The sequence below is a fragment of the Cervus elaphus genome, chromosome 4 (genome assembly GCF_910594005.1).
Source record: "Cervus elaphus chromosome 4, mCerEla1.1, whole genome shotgun sequence".
Lineage (NCBI taxonomy): Eukaryota > Metazoa > Chordata > Mammalia > Artiodactyla > Cervidae > Cervus > Cervus elaphus.
Genome location: NC_057818.1, coordinates 4,607,836 through 4,627,630, shown reverse-complemented (window position 1 = coordinate 4,627,630; position 19,795 = coordinate 4,607,836). Strand labels below are relative to the sequence as shown.

The 19,795-nt window shown below is 49.8% G+C and overlaps 1 protein-coding gene across 1 annotated transcript in view; it reads left to right on the top strand.

The window, feature by feature from the left end:
- The window catches only part of CFDP1 (craniofacial development protein 1), a 97,928-nt gene extending 78,499 nt beyond the window's left edge, over window positions 1-19,429 (top strand). Inside the window, exons 6-7 of the mRNA XM_043898068.1 lie at window positions 7,221-7,379; window positions 19,131-19,429. Of these exons, the coding sequence (XP_043754003.1) occupies window positions 7,221-7,379; window positions 19,131-19,221 (250 nt within the window). The 3' untranslated portion in view covers window positions 19,222-19,429. The remainder of the gene's footprint in view (window positions 1-7,220; window positions 7,380-19,130) is intronic.
- The last annotated feature ends 366 nt before the right edge of the window (window positions 19,430-19,795 follow it).

Genomic DNA, 19,795 nt, shown 5'->3' with positions numbered 1-19,795 from the left:
CGCCTGACAACGCAGGCCTTTTACATCTTCATACAGCATTTTTCTCTGCATTAAGTGTGTGAACCAAGCACTGCAAAGGCCTCATGTGCGCCAAGGATTGGCGTGGAAAAGGACCCATTCTTTCCTAATGCTTGTCTAACTTTGACCCGCCCTGAAAGGTCTGAACTAGGCAGATTAATGAAAACAAACAACAATAAAAACAAACAATCGCCTTCTGTGGCAAGGGGCCCAAGCCCACTGAGCTGGTCTCACAGAACAATGGACCGGCGGAGGACTGCTCTCCACAAAGAGGGGCATTAACTTTCTCTCGGCACATGACGCTAATCAACTGCTGCCCAGCTGCTCATTAGCTGCCCCAGAGAATAAGTCCGTTTCAGTGTTGTTTGAGAGTCCCCAGCCACAAGTTACTTGTCTCAGAAATACTTGACCTTGATCACAAGAGAGACCAGAGACTGTGCAGTTACAGCAATCCTGCTGCTTTGAAGAGAGCTGACTGTGGAGGGATGGTGTGTCTTCTGTAGGAAGAGCTGCTCATTTAAATAGAACCAAGTCAGCTAAAACAGTCCTCCCAGCAAGCAAAACAGTCCTGTGCTTAACAGATAGGGAAGAAACAGTTGGAAAGGGCTTTCTGTAACATAGTATTTTAGAAGAGCTTAGAATTCGGGGCTTTTGCTACCAGAATCATCACCTAGTTTTCACAGACATGCTGTAAAGATGGAGAGCAGCTGAAAACAAATCAGACAAAACTTAACTTCCCTTTACTCTTGGATTGGCATGAGATCAATAAAACTGAGTTAGCAGACCATTTTCTATTTGTACAAAAACTGTGAAGCTGCTACTTGTTGCCAGCTTTTATTTCACCTTTTGCTGGTAGATGCCTTTTTTCTTTTTCTGTTTTTTTTTTTTTTTTGGCTGGCAGTGTATCAATGTCAATATTTCTGGTTTTCCACTTTACTGAGCCCAGTGTCCCATAGAATACTGGCAATACAATGTTGGGAAGTGAATGGGATTTAAACTCTTTTCCTAATGTGCCACTGGCTTCCAGTCCATTTCCTTGAGTCGTCTGGTCTTGGGCTTTGGGAAGATTACTTAAGAGACTTATGCAGGTGGGGAGTGAAATTGGCCCAGGGACTGGGGCTTTACTTTTCATTCTTAGGGATTTCAGCTTAATCCAAAGAAGATCTGCAAGAGAACAAGCAGACGGCTCTCACTGGAGCAGACGGCTCTCACTGAAGAATTTCCATCATAAACCTTCTTCCCACTTCTCGGGAAGATCCATGCCAGTCCCAGACCCTTGTGTGGCTCTTAGTCCAGGAGGAGCTACGAGAAGTCCACTCCTGCTTGTAAACAGATGACAGATACTGAGGAAACTGCTTATCTCTGCCAAAAGATCTTAGTTCCAAATAATTTGCATTTTAGTGGTTAAGCAAGTTGTGAGTCGGAAGGCATAGACTTGAGCTGGGCTGTGTGTGTTGCAGTTCCAGGTAGAGGTCAGTGGAACTCCCATGCACTTGTGTTGACCTTATCCTTGCTGGTTCAGTTTTGGAGCTTCCTTTTCTTTGCTGTTGGTTAAAATGTAGTGTTAAAAACTTCTGTTATAAGAGAAAATTCATTTGTCCACTGTCAAATCCTATTAAACATGTAGTGATCACATACCATGGCAAAGCTTTGTACAATGCTGAGTGAGCCAAGAATGAGTAAGACATGGGCCCTGTGTACAGTGAGCTCCAGGACAACAGGGAAGATAAGAATTTCCCCCCAGCCCCCAAAATCAGCAGTGAAATTGGAGTGTGGAAGGGATGGCCAAAGGTTATCTGTCCTCATCTCTAGTATCAGCAAGGTGACCAGAAGCACCGAGTACTGGACCCAAGTCTGTCTCTCACTGTGTACTTGGGCAGATTTCTTAACCTTCTTAGAATTTAGTTAACACATCTCTAAAACAAAGCGTTTGCATTATCCAGCCTCTCAGCTGCTCCTTCTTTCATGCCCTAATAGTATTTGGTCACAATTTTTTTGTATAATCACCTCCTCCACCAGATTTTCTCCTTGAAGCCAAGAATTATGCTTTATATATTTTTGTATCAATCCCTAGTTCCAAGCACACTGTCTGATGTACAGTAATTTCTGAGTAACCTCTGTCGGATGTGTCCAATGAACGAATGTACTCTAAATTCATTCCCAAACCTCAAATTCTATTCTGTGGGACCACTGGGCGCCTGAGGCTGATTTTAAAGATCATGGGAAAGATGTTCCCACTCTTTCTCGAGAACCAGTTGCTCTGTCCTGTCATCCTTTCTATTTCTGTCTAAGAAGTTATTTTTCCAGCTCCTTTCCAGTACATCTTATAAATAAATAGCAGGATCCAGAGCTTCACTGAACATGGCCAGATAAAGCAATGCTTTTGCTATGGAACAGATCAGTTGGGTGAATCTGTGTCCATGTTCATGGGACTGGAACAAAGAAAACATGTTACTTTAATATCTTTATAACAGATTCAACAGGATGGACTTTATCATTTAGTTGCAATGAATTTTGTTAAACCTACATTTCAGGGGCTAAAAAAGCAGCATAAGTTCTAGCAGATTATCATTGTAAACTTCGAATTCAGAAAGGAAAAAGACAACAATCATTTTGCCCTTTTACCCTTTTTACTTTTCTGAGATTCTGAATCTTCTTTTGTGAGGTCTTGGTTGGTGTCTAGTGTTGGCACAAGTCATTAAGCTTGGTGTGGCGGGAAGGGAATTGAGATAATTGCTGACTGATGGGGAACGGACAGAAAGCACAAAAGAAAAGGCTTAGTGAGAGTCTCTCTCACCAGCGTGCTGTGCACTCAGCCACACTGATGGCACAGAAGCCAGCTGGTTAGAGTGACGGCCATGCTCCTCAGATGGAACTAGTGTTCACATCAAACATACGGTCGTAAGATCAGCAGAGCAGGAGGAGGTGGTTGAAATGTCATGGATTACGTGGAAAACATCTTGGCAGCAATATTCTGGACGTGTCTGAATGTAACATTCTGGCTGCATTCTGAGGGAGCAAGTGCAGGGGCCCTCCTGTGAGCTTTGGTCTCTAAAGGTGGGTGAGGGTTCTCTTGAATGTGGTTTCTCTGACACAGCTCACCCCCCTTTAGAACCAAGACTGGAAAGTCTGCAGATGGGGAAGGGGTTAAGCTGTCAGAACCAATTTCCTGGTAGTCTCTTGCCCTTATGGCTTAGGATCCAGAGCAAACTCTGATGCCTGAAGCAGCACGGATTCCTGCTGACAGCAGAGAGGTCACCAAGGGAATCTGGAGTCTCCCCTTTGCCTGGTTGCCCAATGCCTGTGGGACGCCAGTGCTGGGTCACCGTCTCCTAGCCCAGCCGCTGTTGTGAGGGGGCCGTGCAGGGCACGGCGTGCTTTGCATTTCCCAGCAGGGCAGAGACGGCTCCCAGCCGCGGCCCAGAAGCTGACTGTCTGCTGCCTGCCTCAGCTTTCCTGAAAGCCTGATGGATGAACCTTCGCAGCGGAGAGGGGGCCAAGGTCAGGCTCGCTCTGCCTTCCTGAAGGCTGTGATGGACTGACTCCAGGACTGTGCCGCTGCAGCCCTGTTTGAAGGTGGAAAGCGAGGATGAGACCTCACACGCCAGCCTCCAGGAGAGGTGCTGGTCTCAGGGATGAGGCGCCGCCACGTGCTTTGACTCCTGCTGTAAACGTGTTGTTCACTTTGATATAGCCTCAAATAAAAGATGGCTAGTTTTACTTTTGAGGCCAGCAAATTAGGAAATAATACACTGTGTTAATAATCCAGTGGAGGCAGACCTAGAAGCTTTTCCATAAAGTGTAATATAACAGGTGACATTTTGCTGATGTTTACTGGTGAGCAAGGCAAAGAGGGGTTGTGACTGTTTTCCTTTTCTAACACCCTCTTCACTGCTATGTGCAAAAATCATTTTCCTTTGTTGAAAAGATGGTGTATTCTGGTAATGCCATCAGAGCTGTAGGCTAAGGGGGAGAGATGTGTACAAGGTCATGGTGTTGCCCAGATAAAATGGGGAACCCTGAGTTGCTGAGAACTGGTTGGCGAATATAAGTGGAAATTCCTCCCCTTAGAATTCCCTAATTTAGAAGTATTCTGAATACCTTTTATTCTAAAAAAGTCTAATCCTTTCCCACTAGTTGGTTCTGTGGTCCAGGTAACACTGTTGACTTTATTGAGTGTCTCCTGTTGGCAGAACTATATCCATGTGCTGGAGAGAGATTTGGAAACCCAGAACTTAAGTGTCCACATCATACAGAGCCGGCACAGGGCAGGTTGTGTTTCTCCTGAACATCTTTTTTAGATTCCCAACAAAGCAGAACCTTGGGAAAGGCTTTGAGTGCAGATAGCTTATTTGGGAAGGCGTCTCAAGAAGCAGGAGTTGAGGGAGCGGGGCAGGTGAGGCCGGGAAGGGGGAAAGCCAGTACAGGCGTGTGTGCCCGAGGCCACAGGACCCCGCGTCACCGGGACTTCTGAGGGACTTCAGTGTGCCTCCCAGAGCCACCCGCCTGAGCACAAGAGCTTGGCCACTCAGCCACCAGCTCCCCAGTCATTCCACCACAGTGCCTGTGACACGTGGACAGGGTCGGAGGAGGCCCTGTGGACAGAAATGAGAAGCCCATGGGTATGCGGCTTTAGCGAGGTGTCAGCAGCGGCCCTGAGCCTCCTCCGAGCTGACCCGTGTGGCCATGGCTGAGAGCGGAGCCCCTCAGGCACGCGTTACAGACAGAAGCAGGCCTGCGGCGGGAGAGAACTGGGGCGCTGTTGACGCTCCAGCAGGAGGTGTCTAATCCAGAGAGTGCGGGAAGGGCCTGGGAGAGCCTCCTGCAGAAGGTGGTTTCCCGGCTGAGACGAGACCAGAGAGGTAAACTGCACGGTCAGGATGGTGTGGCTGGAGCTTTGGCTGCAAAGGAAGATGTCGTGAGAGAAGGTCAGGAAGAACTTCAAGAGTGAAGGTGTTTAGACTTTATCGTAAGAGCAGTCGGGGTCAGGGAGGAGGTACTTAAACAGAAACTCACTCTAAAGACAGCATATATTAATAGCATCGATGCCAGGATGGAACAGGTGAGTGATGGGACCAGATAAAAGTCAGGGAGACAAGTGAAGAGGCTGCTGAAGTATCCAAGTGAGAGAAAAGAAAACTGAGAACGAGTATAGTGCAGCAGGTGAGAAGTGGAAATATTTGAGCCGTATTAAGTTTCCTCATCCCCCCTCATGCTCTGTTCCTGGTAAAATATCACCACCTGCAGTGCAGGAGACACACGTTCAATCCCTGGGTCAGGAAGATCCTCTGGAGAAGGAAATGGCAACCCACTCCAGTATTCTTGCCTGGAGAACCCCATGGACAGAGGAGCCTGGCGGCCTACAGGCTCTTCACTTGTCTTCACTTGTCTCCATGGGGTTGCAAAGAGGTGGACATCGTTGAGCGACTAAGCACACACTCACGCTCTGTTCCTGGTAAAATATAGTCTGTGTGTGTGGATGGAGAGACTGTTGTAGGGACTGAGTTATCTGGAAAAGAATTAGAAAGTATGAATTGAAAGCTCATTAAAAACTGGAAAATTCATAAGCAAATTGGGAACAAAGTAGCCATTAGAAGATCTCTCCAGTAAACTCCCACACTGGGGGTGAGAGCACAGTGCCCCACCCTGAGGGCCAGAAAGGCCTTGTCTCATCCTGGAGCTGCGTCTGCTCTCGGTTTGACCTTTGCTGTATCATTTAACCTCTCTACTCTTGGCTTATTTGTCCAGCTCAGTGAGGACAGTGACGCCTGCCCAGCCTCTTCTGAGCTGATCTTAAGCTGACAGCATAGAGTAGGGTATGACCACGATGGGGAAGCTAACATCCCCTCCACCAGTATGAAGAGAATGAGAATGTGGAGGGTAACTGTCCAGCCCCTAGAGTCTCGTGTTCACTGTGGACACTGGCCTGTCGCCTCTCTCCAGGGCAGAGGTAGTACGCCGTCCCTCCCCGGCACTGTGCTGCAGGGAGGTGGGACTTCAGAATAGTTGGTGAGTCAAGATCACCTCGAAGGTTCCTCCTCCACCTCTGAAATTCAGTGCTCCTTTTTCACAGGCATTAGGGAGAATAAGATGAGAAAATGGCCATGAAAAGCACTTGGAGAATTAGCCTTCTAGACAAGTGAGAGGTACTATTATCAATGTTATCAGTGGGCCTTGTGATGTTAGCTCATAGAGTTTTTAAAAGTTTTAACTCTTGCATATCCCAGTAGAGCAGAAAATGATTTCTAATTTTCTGTATGCTGGTATATAACTTGTTTTACTTTCTGAAGAGACCAAAAGCCGTGTTCCTTCCCTAGTTCCTTCTTGTCGAACCTTCTTACTAGCTGCAGTTTGTTTTGCTTATTTGAACTCACACATTAAACATTGACTGGAAACATGCGACCTGCCAGGACTTGAACTTGGGCATGTGGGGTTTCTCCCGCCGTCCACGATAGCGTCACCAGCAAGCAGAGCACAGGCTGTACATTCCTTGCTCTCGGGGTGAGGAATGTTCTCCACGTCCTGGGAAAAACCAGGGTCCTGACTCATAGGAGTTGAAAGGAAACGATCTTAAGAGTCTTTTAAAGACATTATGGCCTCTTGCTCATCAGTGTTGGGGTCTGGCTCTCGTTGTCTTGAAAGGATTCCCTGGGGCTTCAGTGCACAGCTGACGACACTGACACAGGGTGGATGACGTTCACCCTGCACCTTTGCTTTGGGCCAGGCGCTGTCTTAAGCACTTACATAGGAGAGATGCGACTGCCCTGTGAGTATGTGTTCCTTGGGTAGATTAGGAAACCAAGACATATGTATTGATAGTTAAATAACTTGCCTAAAGACACATGGTTCAAGTTGGAATATGAACCATGGCATGTGATTCTAAAACCAAGACTGAATCATGCTGGACTTCTCCCTCCTTGCAGGCAGAGACCTGTCTGTCATACACACCAGAGAGAGGTCATTAGGATCTCCTATCCCCAGCTTGTTATAGCGGGCAGAGGTATTAAGCAGGAAAAGCACATTAGAATTCTGGTCTCTTTACTGTGTTCTCCCCAGACAGGAAGTAGTACCCTGGATGCAAACACGGCTTCCATTAAGATAAGTAGTTTGAGTCTAGGGAGGCCCATGCCAGTCAGAAAAACCACTACTCAAGAGATTAGAACTTTTACATGCTACATGTTTCATGTTTTTGCTTTCCCTAGGTTAAAAAGATCAAGTGGCATGAGCAGCCTTTTGGGGAAAATCGGAGCCAAGAAGCAGAAGATGAGCACCCTAGAGAAGTCCAAGCTGGACTGGGAGAGCTTCAAGGAGGAAGAGGGCATTGGCGAGGAGCTAGCCATCCACAACCGAGGGAAGGAGGGGTAAGAACCAGTGCATTCTGTTCCTCTGATGCCCTCGAAGCCCCGGGAGAGCTCTTTGCCTACACGCCACCCCGTGTAAGTAGGCGGGAGCTTTCCACAGTGAAATGGAAAATGTGAGTGCTCTGCTTTGCTGCTGAAGCTCTGCTGTCCTGGGCAGGTCCCTCCGGTGAGAGAAACACTGAGGTGATGGGCTGAGGGTGGGAGGGTGTGTGAGCAGGAACTCCCTGGGGAACAGGCATGGCTGCCACAGTGAATCTGCTGACGTGCGGCTCCTGTGAACTGTGTCAGCTCCTTCATTCGTATGGCCAGATTGGCTCACTGTATCAGCCTTGGCCTCTTCCCAATTATTTGGTCTTCTGAGAAGCCAGGCAAACACAGAGCCGGTAGAGTGCCTAGATGTTGTCACATTATTGTGGGACTTTTTTGTTTGGGTTATCTTGACCCGCGTGGGCCTTCACCCTTGGTTTCAACCTGTGTGACACACCAGCCCTCAGACAACATCTGACCATCACGTGTGCCCTCTTCCTCTTCACTTAGCAGTACAAAGAGGATGTCCATAAACTCTGCACAGGCATATCCCAGGAGAAATGGTTTTCAGTGGTTTCTTAGGAACCTCAGAAGGAGCCAAGAACAAAGGGACTGCAAAACTGGGTCCGTGGCTCTGAGTCCACTCCTGCCCCTTGCAGAGGCACCCGTGGCCTGGCAGACGGCCCGGCGCCCCCACCCCTACAGAGAGAGAGGGGTGTGCATGGCCCAGCACCCCCCCCACTACAGAGAAAGAGAGGTGCGCGTGGCCTGGCGCGGATGGCCCGGCGCCCCCAGTGCTCCCACCCCTACAGAGAAAGGGAGGCCAGCATGACCCAGTACCCCCCCCCCCACTACAGAGAGAGAGGCGCGTGTGGCCCAGCACCACACACCCCCCCCACATTGAGAGAGAGGCGCGCGTGGCCCTGCGCCCCGCACCCCCTGCAGAGAGAGAGAGAGGCCCGTGGCCTGCCCCTGGCCCGGCGGCCCCACCCCTCGCCGGCAAGCGCTTTCCTGCAGTCCCTGTGCGTCCCTGAGGCTCAGCTCCTTTGCCAGTAAACTGGGGTGATCGTGAGGTTGGTGGTCTTGATGGTCGTGAGGCTGTCGTGAGACAAAGATGTGATCTGCTTATCATGTGTGTGCATATATAGCACAGGCGACCTCAGAGGTACTGCAGGCTCAGTCCCAGACCAGCACGATGAAGCGATAACACAATAAAGCCTTCATGCGAAGTTTTTGGTTTCCCAGTGGGTATAAGTTATGTTTATACTATACTGATAGTTGGTTAAGTGTTCAGGCATTATATGTAGAACACAATGTACATACCTAATTTAAAAATACTTTACCTCTACAACATGTTAACAATCATCTGACAATACGAAATTGCCACAGTCCTGCAGTTTGTGCAAAAACAGTATCTGCACAGTGCAGTGTCGTGGAGCACAGTAAATGGACGACACCGTCCACATAGAGCCCTTTGCAGAGACCCTGTCAGTGTCACCTAAAGGTGTGCATTAAGTGGGTCGCTCAGGTTTATTTATAAGCTACATTCTAATAAAGAGGTGGGAGATTTGTTGGGGGGCGGGGTCATTTTTCGAGATTAGGTTTCAAGACTATGTGAATGAATGTAGAAGCTGATCAGGATATGAAATTTTTTTTTTCTCTAATGACATTATGAGCTTGTGTAGCTACCAGGCTTCTGAGTTTGTCTGTCAGAGATGGTTGGCCACAGGACAAGGGCAGAAGTGCCAAAGCCATCCGAGGAAAGCCCACGAGAAAGCACTGGCAGGGGTTGGTGTTACCCTGAGGTCTCTGACGCACGCCCCAACCTCCCCTCTCTGATTCAGCCTAGGCAGCTCAGCCCCGCCTCTTCTCCTGTTTGCCCAGTGATCTCAGGCAGCGGAGGAACTGCCAGTGTGTGCCACACTTTACTGCTTCTCTGAGGATTGATTATATGGGTTAGACAATGTTCTTTCTGTTAATAGAGGTCTTGTAAAAGTAAGGAGCGGTGCTGCTGAAGATAAGGGAGAGATAAGAAAATGTAGGCTGGAAGCGAAAACAAGATGATTAAAAAGGACATCTGCCCCAGGAGGGCTTTTCAGGCAATGGAAAATCACATAACTGGGTTAGGGAACAGCCAAGAGCACGGAACTTTGCCGCTCTCTGCTTTTCCCTGTCTATGAGCCTTTCCCCCCGGCCAGGCAACTCCACGGATCTGACTGTTTTTCCAGTGCCGGTCTCATGACTGCTGCACTCTGCTTCGGCTCCTCTCACCTGCCCTCGCCAGCGCCCACCCCACACCTGCACTCACTGCCTCTCCTGGCTCCTGCTGGCTGATTAAGGGCCCAGCCCCTATTCCAAGGAAGGAGCTGTTGCTCTGGTTCTTAACCTTGGTTAAGCACAAGTCTCTTCTGGGTCTTTTCCCAAAGTTCACATGATAAAGACATCCCTGTACACTGCTGAATCAAGAGTCAAGGGTGTGAGTGTGTGTGCATGCACACTTGTACACATACATAATGGAATACTCCTCAGCCACAATAACTGGTGAAAATTTGGACTTCCTTGGAGGTCCAGTGGATAAGAATACACCTGCCAATGCAGGGGACATGGGTTTGATCCCTGGTCCGTAAAGATCCCACTTGCCACAGAGCAACTAAGAGTGTGCACCAGAGCTGCTGAGCTCACACTCTAGAGCCCATGAGCTTCAACACGGGGTTCATGCACATTCTAGGGCCCTCGGGCCATGAATACTGAGCCCGAGTGCTGCAACTGCTGAAGCCTACACACCTAGAGCTCTTGCTCCGCAACAAGAGAAGCCTGCAAATGAAAAGTAGCCGCTACTCGCCACAGCTAGAGAAAGCTTGCATGCAGCAACCAAGACCCAGCTCAGCAGCAACAACAGCAGAGAGAGACTTTGCCATTTGCAACAACCTGGATGGGTTAGAGGGTATTATGCCTAGTGAAATGCTTAGTGAAGTAAGTCAGGGAAAGACTAATACTGTACGACATCATGGAATCTAACCTCGTAAACAAAGCATAAATAAGCTACATGGGAACACAGCCAATATTTTATAACTATATGGAGTATAACCTTTAAAAATGATGAATTACTGGGGAGTAACCCTGGGCCAGTGGTTAAGACTCTGCTTCCACAGCAGGGGAGCACCTGTTCGATCTCTGGTCAGGGGACTAAGATCCCACAAGCCATGCAGCATGGCCAAGAAATTGTGAATTGCTGTGGAGAATCCCACGGACAGAGGAGCCTGGTTGGTTACAGTCCATAGGGTCACAGAGTCGAACACGGCTGGAGTGACTTAGCACAGCACACCTAAAACTTAAATAATGTTGTGCATCAACTGTACCTCGATTAAAAAAAAAATCACAGATACCAGTATCTTTAAATCACTCCTCATGTGCTTCTCATGTACAGCCAGGACTGAGAATTACTAGACCACAGCAACAAAATTCTAGAAATGAGAGCAAGACAGTCAGCTGCTGGGTGAGCCTTTCCAGCATCTGCGTAACTAGAGAGCCAACTTCAGAACAGGCAAGAAGATTTCTGTGGAGAAGTGCGCCAGTGCCACAGTGTCAAAGAGCAGGGGGCACAAGCCGAACCTGAAAGGTCTGTTTGGTCAGGTCCCCCAATTCCCTTACACACGTGCCAACGAGAGCAGAGGTCATCTGGGGAGAGTCCGCTCTGAGGGTGGAGAATCCCAGACAGTGTTACCCTGGAACAAAAGTGATCTCTGCTGGAGCTGAGAAGGGGGAAAGATCATATTTGATAACATCTCGAATAAGGCACTTGTGAATAATCATTGGCCTCTACCATAGTTATTATGAGACTGTGACCTTTTTACAGGTACCATATTTAAATTGTTCTCACACAGAAGAATCCAGATCACAAACACACAAAATGATTACAGGTGATAAAAATATTCCTGTAATACAGTCCTGATTAAAATAAGATAGAGAAAGAGAGAGACTGAAAGCACTCAGCCATGTCCGACTCTGCGACACCATGGACGGTAGCCTACCACACTCCTCCGTCCATGGGATTCTCCAGGCAAGAATACTGGAGGGGGTAGCCATTTCCTTCTCCAGAGAATCTTACCAACCCAGGGATTGAACCCGGGTCTCCCTCATTGTAGGCAGATGCTTTACCATCTGAGCCACCAGGGAAGTCCAAAATAATAGTTGAGGTTAAAAGATTATGTTGTGCTTTTTGTGTTTTGATAGTAATGCTACTTCAGTAAGTGCTATGCCATCTTTCCCCTTGTAAACCTTTGATACAATTTGAAGCTACATTGGTTAGTATTGAATTATTATTGTCCAGTCTTTTAAAAGCAATTTTGCTATCTTAAAATATTCACAAGAAAAAGCAAAGCACCTTGAGAAACAGCAGGCACAGGATCAGATTGGCAGAGAATTTAGACAATGAAGATAGCAGATACAGATTTTAGTACAGTTATGCCTGCTGTATTTAAATAAGTAAACAAACTTGAACATATTTACAAGAAGAAGAAACTATAAAAAGTGGCCCTAGAACTCCCCTCATGGTGCAGTGGTTGAGAGTCTGCCTGCCGGTGCAGGGAACACAGGTTCGACCCCTGGCCTGGGGAGGTTCCACACGCTGCAGGGCCGCGAGCCCTGTGCACCGCAGCTCCTGACCCCTGCTCAGCCGTGCTCCGCAACGAGAGAAGCCAGCGCAGTGAGAGGCCCAGCCGCCGCAGCTGGGGAAGCCTCTCGTGCAGCAGCGAGCACCCCGTGCGCTGCAGTGGGACCCAGCACGGCCAGACAGAGATAGGATTCTGTTTAAGGTGGCCCTAGCAGATTGGAAAAAGACCCAGACAAAATTTCTAGAAGTGAACATTCTAATAACCATAATTAAAAGCGCAGAGGATAGATTTAATAGTAGTTAGATCATTATCTAAGAGCACACACAAACTGGGAAAGAGCCAGAAGAAATCATCCAGAATATACTTCAGAGAGACAAAAAGACAATATGAAAGAGGGAAGTGAAGCTTCCTGGAGGACAGTGTAGGAAAAGATGAAAGATACCTCTTTATAGACTTTAAAACCCAAAGAATCCCAAGATAAATAAAATAGAAATCCACACTGCAGGGTGAAACTACAGACAACCAGAGACAAAGAGAAAAGTCTTAAGAGCAGCCAGAAAAAAAGAGACTTCTCTGAAAGGAGGGGTTATACTGACAGGTAGCTTCTCAATAACAGAACTTCTAATAACATCCCCAAACTGGAAACAACTCAGATATCGATAAATAGTGTACTAGACAGATAAGATGTGATGTGTTCATGCCCTGGGATACTCTTTAGCTATTGGAATGAACATGGGTAAGTTTTGGTAACATAAGAACACAGGTTCATGCAGTATGATGCCATGTATTTTATTGATTTAATTCCATTTATACAGAGGTCAAAAATGGGCAAAAACAGTGTGTCCGTTAGGTCAGTTTGTGAAGAAGCAAGTCAGAATACACAGCATGTATGTCTGTGTGAAGTTCATGGTTAGGCCATCACCAGGTCAAGAAGCACAGTGCCGCCCGCCTTCTGGAGGCACATGTGTATCTCTCACCGCCACCCACATACCGGTATCCAGCACCCAAGCCCAGCCAGGTGTGAGCCTGCCCTCATTTCTGCTTTCAAGTTTCTCTTCCTCTGATATTACGGTCTAGTTCTGTCTGATTGTGAATCATTATAAAGCAAGCTCTCCCGGGCCAGCTTGGATTTCTCTGGGGTGCTCATCCTCTGCTTCCTGGCTTGCTTTATAAAATGATTCATCTGCCTTGCCCACTTTATACTGTGAGGGTGTGGTGGTGGTTTAGTCGCTAAGTCGTGTCTGACTTTTGTGACCCCATGGACTGCAGCGCGCCAGGCTCTTCTGTCCATGGGACTCTCCTGGCAAAAATACTGGAGTGGGTTACCATTCTCCAGGGGATCTTCCCAACCAAGAAATTGAGCCTGGGTCTCCTGCATTGCAGGCAGATTCTTTACCATCTGAGCTACGAGGGAGTTGGGTGTATGTTCTGTTTCACAATAAACTGAATTGAAATTGAATTCAACTCCGGGCCCTACTGCCAGCCTGTCGTGTGCTGTAGCCCCCGTTTCTGCATCTGTGCAGTAGAAACTCTTCAGTATCCTCAACGGGTATTTTATGGGAATTAGATAATAAGTTGGGGAATGTCTGGCATGTTTACAGATAGGGTTCCCACCCCCCAGTCTCCCACCCTCTCTGCTTTCTCCCATCTGCCGTTACTGACCACGCCCAGCTTAGGGCCTTGCTGGGAGGCTGGGTGCTCTTTGCCTCTAAACTCCTTCCTGGTGTAGTCCTGCCAGGCCTTCGGGAACACCACGCTGTGGCCTATACAGCCTGGAGGCACCTCCTCTCAGTCCTGGGCTTTAAGGTAGGAGGCCCTAGGCCCAAGTGCTGGGCAGCTCCTCACATGCTCTCCTCCAGGAAAGCTCACTAATTCCATGGCTTGCTCTGGACAGATACTCTTAGAAGGTATTGGTAGTGGGGAGGTGAACCAGACCCTGCGCTTGGAGCTGACTGCACTTGAAGCAAAACACTACCCGAAAAGCTACGCCCCCCCCACCGCCTGAGCACCCCACTGAGCTGAAGAAGCCCGTAGCAGCAGTTTAGTTCACATCTCCATTTGCATGTGCAAGACGCACCTCAGACTTAGCATCCAAAACCAGGTACGGACAGCCCCCGCTTTCCAGGAGTTTGCTCTGTGCCATTTTGCTTTTACCAAAATCCTCCATGAATGCTCTCCCTTTTCTCCCTAACTGAAAGAAATCTGAAGACGCTTCATTTTCACCAAAAAGGTAGTTGCTTCTTCACACCATGTCAGCTAAGAGAGGTGTCATAGGAACACTCTACTTTCAGATAGCAGGGGAAACCTGGGCTTCCTTTCTTTCCATAAACAGCCTCCTTCCTCAGACTTCGCAGAAAATGATTCCATCCCCATCCACTCAACTGATGAAAGAAAACCCTCGAAGTCAGTCCTGAAAGTGCAATAGAAAATTCTCGTGTGAAGTGTGTCTCGGCCCCTCCCAGCTGCTCGCAGTTTGGTACCAGCCACAGGCGTCTGCATTTGTACCTCTGTTCTCCTCCACGTCTCAGCCAAAGTGATTTTTTGAACGTGCAAACCATTTTCCCTGCTCTCCCTGCTGAAAGCCCTTCAGTAGCACTTAGGTCAGCGTTCACCTCCTCCCCGGGCGTTCCACGCCCTCCCTGAGCTGTCCACTGCCCACCTGTTACTCTTCTGCCTGCCTGCGGCTGCCCAGCTCTGCTCCGCTCCTCAGCGCCTCCCCAGTTCCTCCTCCGTGCCGGGCTCTTGTTGGTCACTCGGGTGCCGCTCTCTACTCCCCAGCGTAGCCCACCGTAGAAACCTCCATCACATCTCTCTGATCCTCCTCACACTGTCATGTGGTACGGCATCGTGCTGTTTCATGTGCAGTAACTCCGAGGGCAGGGTCTGGCTCACCTCCCCACCACCAGTGCCTCCAAGAGTGTCTGCCCAGAGCAGGCGCTGAGCCTTGTGCTGTCTGGATGTCCATTCTGCTAGCTGTCAGGCACCCGTGGTTTTGTTTGGAACCTAGGAGGACTAGAATTAACCCCCCAGAAAAGAAGGGCATGGCATGTCGGAATGAGATCTCCATTCAGGCATCTTTTTCAGTCAGCAAGGTTGGTTAAAATGCCTGTACCAAAGAGGTCAGCTGAACAGCAAAGAATTGCTGCTTTTCCTCTGAGCCCCGCACTCCAGAACTCAGTCCAGTATTTCAAGATCCGTGTGGCCCTCAGGCCTCTAGCATTGCTTCCCTCGATTCCTGCAACTGCTCTTACTAGATTCCCTGGCGGTATCCACTGTCAGCGGCACGTCTCTCCTGCACTGCTGAGGCGGAGGCCGGCAGGCTTAGAAGAGGGATCAATGCACAGAGGAGAGGAAGCCAGGCATGGTCTTGGCTGCTCCTGGCAATCAAACTAAAGGTCGTGGAGCATGATGATTGGAAACCAGGTGTGTTTGTGATTTGGAGAGACCACAGAAAATAATTTTCTTTCTTCAAAGAGCCTATTTCCATGACCCCCAAGAGTCACAGCTTTGAGGTGAGATGCGAGGAGAGCAGTGGGGAAGAAGCCTAATTACAGTCAGCGCCCTCCCGCTCTGGCCCCCGAGGCACGCTTGAGTCCTCTCCCTCGGCCTCGTGCGATGTCCATGTCGGGCAGACTGCTGCTTTCACGCGCGGGTCTCAGAACTGCAAAGTCCGCCGCTCATCACACCCATCACAGAGCTCTGTTCCAGCCTCAGGGCCTGTATCGCCTGTTGCTTTCTGGTGTTGATCCACTTTCCTCCCCAGGTTTGTGCTGTGCAGAACTCCTGCAGGCTCTGCCGGGGGCAGAGTGATAACCAGCCACGGGAGGTCCTCGTGTGCCGCTTCAGACTCCCTGCATCTGTCTGTGCTCTTTCTCCACTCTTCACCCCCAATTTTTAGCCGCTCCACCTGGCATGTGGGATCTTAATTCCCCAACCAGGGATGAAACCTGCGTCCCCCATGATGGAAGGGCAGTGTCTTAACCACTGGACTGCCAGGGAAGTCCCTACTCTTTCTTTTCCTAACCGTAGGTCTGGAGGCCTCTTGTGGATGGTTGTGACCGTGTGGCAGAGCTTTTTTGTCTTCTTCCATTTTTCCTTCCCTCCTCAACGGCCTGGATCTCAAGGAAATTGGTGGCAGAAAAGTGATTTGGGTTGAAAAATCAAAAAGATAACCAAGCCTATTGTGTCTAACCTGGTTCTGAAAGGAAAGGCTCAGCACATCCCTTGGGTTTTGGTGCTGTTAGCATACTTTGTGAGTGACAGTGAAGAGCTGCAGCCTCTTAACCGGGCTCCATAGGAAATGGTGGCAGGAAGGGATGTCCCCACCTCCGCCTCCCAGTAGACAGGGCTGAACCAGGCTGGTTCCCAGGAGTGCTGGGCACAGACCCAAAAAGAACCTTTGCACTTGTCAGCTGGTGGTTCTCCTTGGAGACTGTGACCTGCTTACGGGGCCTGAAAACTTCCTGAGGCTCAGGTTAGATAGGTCATCCGCTCGGGCCACCTTGCAGAGCCAGCCTTCCCCGCAAGCCCTTCCTCTTTCTGGAGCCCTTGGTCTCTTGGTCCCTGTTCCAGCTGTCCCGGGTTCTGAGGCTTGGGAGTGATAGTCATGTCAGAAATGGGAAGCAAGAAGCCCACAATGCTCATAGTCATTTCTGGTTTTATTGTTTACAGAGTACTTCTCATGGTTTCACTGTATTGTCAGAGAGGTGTTGTAATTTTTACTCGTGTTTTCCAGCGAAGAAAAATGAACTATCCTGCCCACAGTCACACACACAGTTAATGCTGGAACAACCCTCATCCTTGGCACCTTTTTTATCTCGGGGAGGCGGGGAGGGACTTGTCCAGTCCAATAGAACTTTGGTTTCTGGTCCGCTCTTGGCAGCAAGCCAAAGCCATCACAAGGCTCCTGTTAGCAGCTGCAGGTGCTATAAATGGGGGAGTGAAGTCGCCAGACCTGCCAGGATGGCCTTTGTCTGGGTTGCCCTTGAGAATTCAGTTGCCTTCTGCACATGCGCCCCCTCTGCTGCTGGAGGCGTTCCCTCAACCCGAACTCTTCCTGCACCTGCCTGTTTCGCACCCAGCCTGGCCTTGGTCTTGATGGTTTCAAGGTCAGCTGGACCCGACACAGCTTCCGGGAACCTGCGAGGCCATTATTTATGCTCGCTGAGCATCTTAATTTAAGTGTCACTTCCTCTACTTTAAAGGAAAGTCAAAGAGGAAAAACCGCAAATGCTCAAAGCCGCCTGCTTCCTATTATGTCCCCAGGCCGTGCTCTCAGGTGACCCTGGCTGGTAGCTCTCCTGAAACGTGCGCTGAAGTCTTCTCAACCACAGCCCCCCACCTCTTTTCTATGGAAACCCTAGGGGCAGTTCAGCGCGCTGCTGTCAAAACTCTGACCCCCACTGTGGCCTTCAGCCAGGGCCCCTGAGCCGGTGTGTGGAGTTGTGGGGCGACACCGCCCATCGGTCAGTTTGGGCTCAGGGCCCCACTGGGGGCGTTGCGGGGCCTCTGTGGGGGACGGAGGAGGAGCTTGTTCTGTGTGTGTCCACTTCCCGCCACCGTCTCTCCTGCTTGCTCACTTTATCAAAAAGGGTCCTCTGCCCCCAGCAGTGGCTTCGCCGTCTGCCAGGAATCTGAAGCTGTGATCTGTATTTCACTGGCTAAATCTGACAGCCTGACCCTGAGGGCTCACGTCGAGCTTACAGGCAGGCCTTGCCCTTGTGTTTCCAGCCATTCCGGCCCCTCCATGGCGATTTTGACTCAGCTGCCGAGTTCCTGATCCTGGACTGGGTTGTTGTCACAGATGCTGGTAACATGCACCAGAGAGCTCACTGCTCCTCTTGAGTTGATGGTCCTCAGAGCCCTGACTCTAGAAGCTGGCTTCCCGAAATGATGGTGGCCGCTCTCACTGCCATTTTATGGAACACCTGCTCTGTGCTAGGCGTCGTATGTACACTATTTCATTTAATCCCCGCCGCAGGCCTTCAGAGTAGGGGTGATTATCTTTTTTTTTTTTTTCCTGGCAGATTAAGAAAGAATTAGCCAGGTTAGAAGGCTTATTCAGAGACAGCCAGCAAGTCACAGGGTCAGGATTCGGCCCGAGCTGCCACCCCGTCTGTAGTGAGGCACAGGATTAGTGGCCACCAGCCTTCGGGATAACGGGGAGGGGGGGCTGCCCTTCACAGGCTGAGCTCAGCCGAGGAACACGGGGTCCTGAAGCCGGTAACGTGCTCCCCACAGCGAAATGACCTTGTAGTCACAGATGCACATTTTCCGCAGTGCAACAAAGGAAAGATTAGCGCACAGATTCAATTATGTCTCCCATTCTTGGTGGCAGTTTTGCTCTCAGTAGATTACTTGGCAGAGAGCCCCTCCCCCCAAGGCAAATGGCAGCGCACTTTATGGCCAGAAGGTGCGTGAAAATGGAGCTGTATCTCACTCCCTGCGGTGCCTGCCAGCTTCAGCCTGGGGCTTCCCTCCCACCGTGCCTGGCAGGCCGAAGCAGGCGAGGGGCAGGCCGCCCGCCTTGAGGGGACCCCAAGTACATGAGCCCTGGGCGCAGAGGCACTTGACCTCGTTCCCTTGGAGGAATTTAGGGAAGCTTTCTCTGTCATCCTCACGGAAGGCCCCTGGCCCCAGGTGGGTGGAGGACACCGGAGAGGAGGGATGGGTGAGGGGAAGGAAGGGCCGCCAGCAGGTAGGTGCCCCGACAGTGAGCACTCGCCACTGTCAGCTGCTGTGTGACCAGGTCAGGCTCGAACCCGGGCCTGACTGAGCCCTGATTTCCTTTAAACCTGGTTACACAATCACTTTTCCTGCCCCCAGCTGCTAATGGACTTCCCCTTGATAAGTTGTTGCTTTCTCTTTTTCATTTTACTTTTGTTCACCTCTGAACCAGAAAGTGCCTTGTTTAGACCAAATGAGTGGTCTGGATATTACTGAAAGAGTAGTGGCGGCCCCTCTGGGCACTGCCCGTGGTCACCTGCCTGCATTTGCTGTCACCCACTGAGCCCCGGGCCGGGTGGGCCCTTCCCCCCGGGGAGAGGGGGTGCTGCCGGGGAGGCGTTTTCTCTTACTCAGTCTGCTGACCGGCATCTTCATTTTCTTCCAGGTACATTGAACGAAAAGCTTTTCTAGACCGAGTGGATCACAGGCAGTTTGAAATCGAGCGAGATCTCAGGCTGAGCAAAATGAAGCCCTGATGTGATGAGGAGCCCCCGGCAGCTCAGTCCTCTCTACAGCGTGAGCTTCTTGTGTGTCTGCGAGATGTTTCCTGTTGCTCATCGACTGTCTCCCAGCAAGGTCCTTTTTTCTACATTGAATTTCTTCTTTGTATCTTGATCTCACATGATTTCATTTGTTTAGTTTGTCCTTTCAAAAATAAAAATTAAAAAAAAAAGTACAAGTTGATCCTGTGAGAGGCTGGTGAGGATGACGCCACTTGCCGTCCCTGTGTTCTGCTGCAAAGTCTAGGAGGCCGAGCCCATTCCTCAGGCCTGTCTCTGCCGCTATGGAGAAGGGCGCGCGGCCCGCTCGCCGTGGGCCCGAGAGCAGGGGCTGTCTGAGCCGGGGCCCGCTGTGCTGGTGCGACGCCGAGCCCCACGCTTCTGTCCTGACTGGGACTGCTCCTCGCTGATACAGTGTAAGGATGTAAAATAAGGATATGCCATCACTGAATTAGAGATCTTTTTTTTCCTTCAGCCATTCTCCTCTCCTTTAAAGTCAACTTCCCATGTGTTCTCACCTCAGTAATTCTTTGATTGGGGGTTTGTCAAA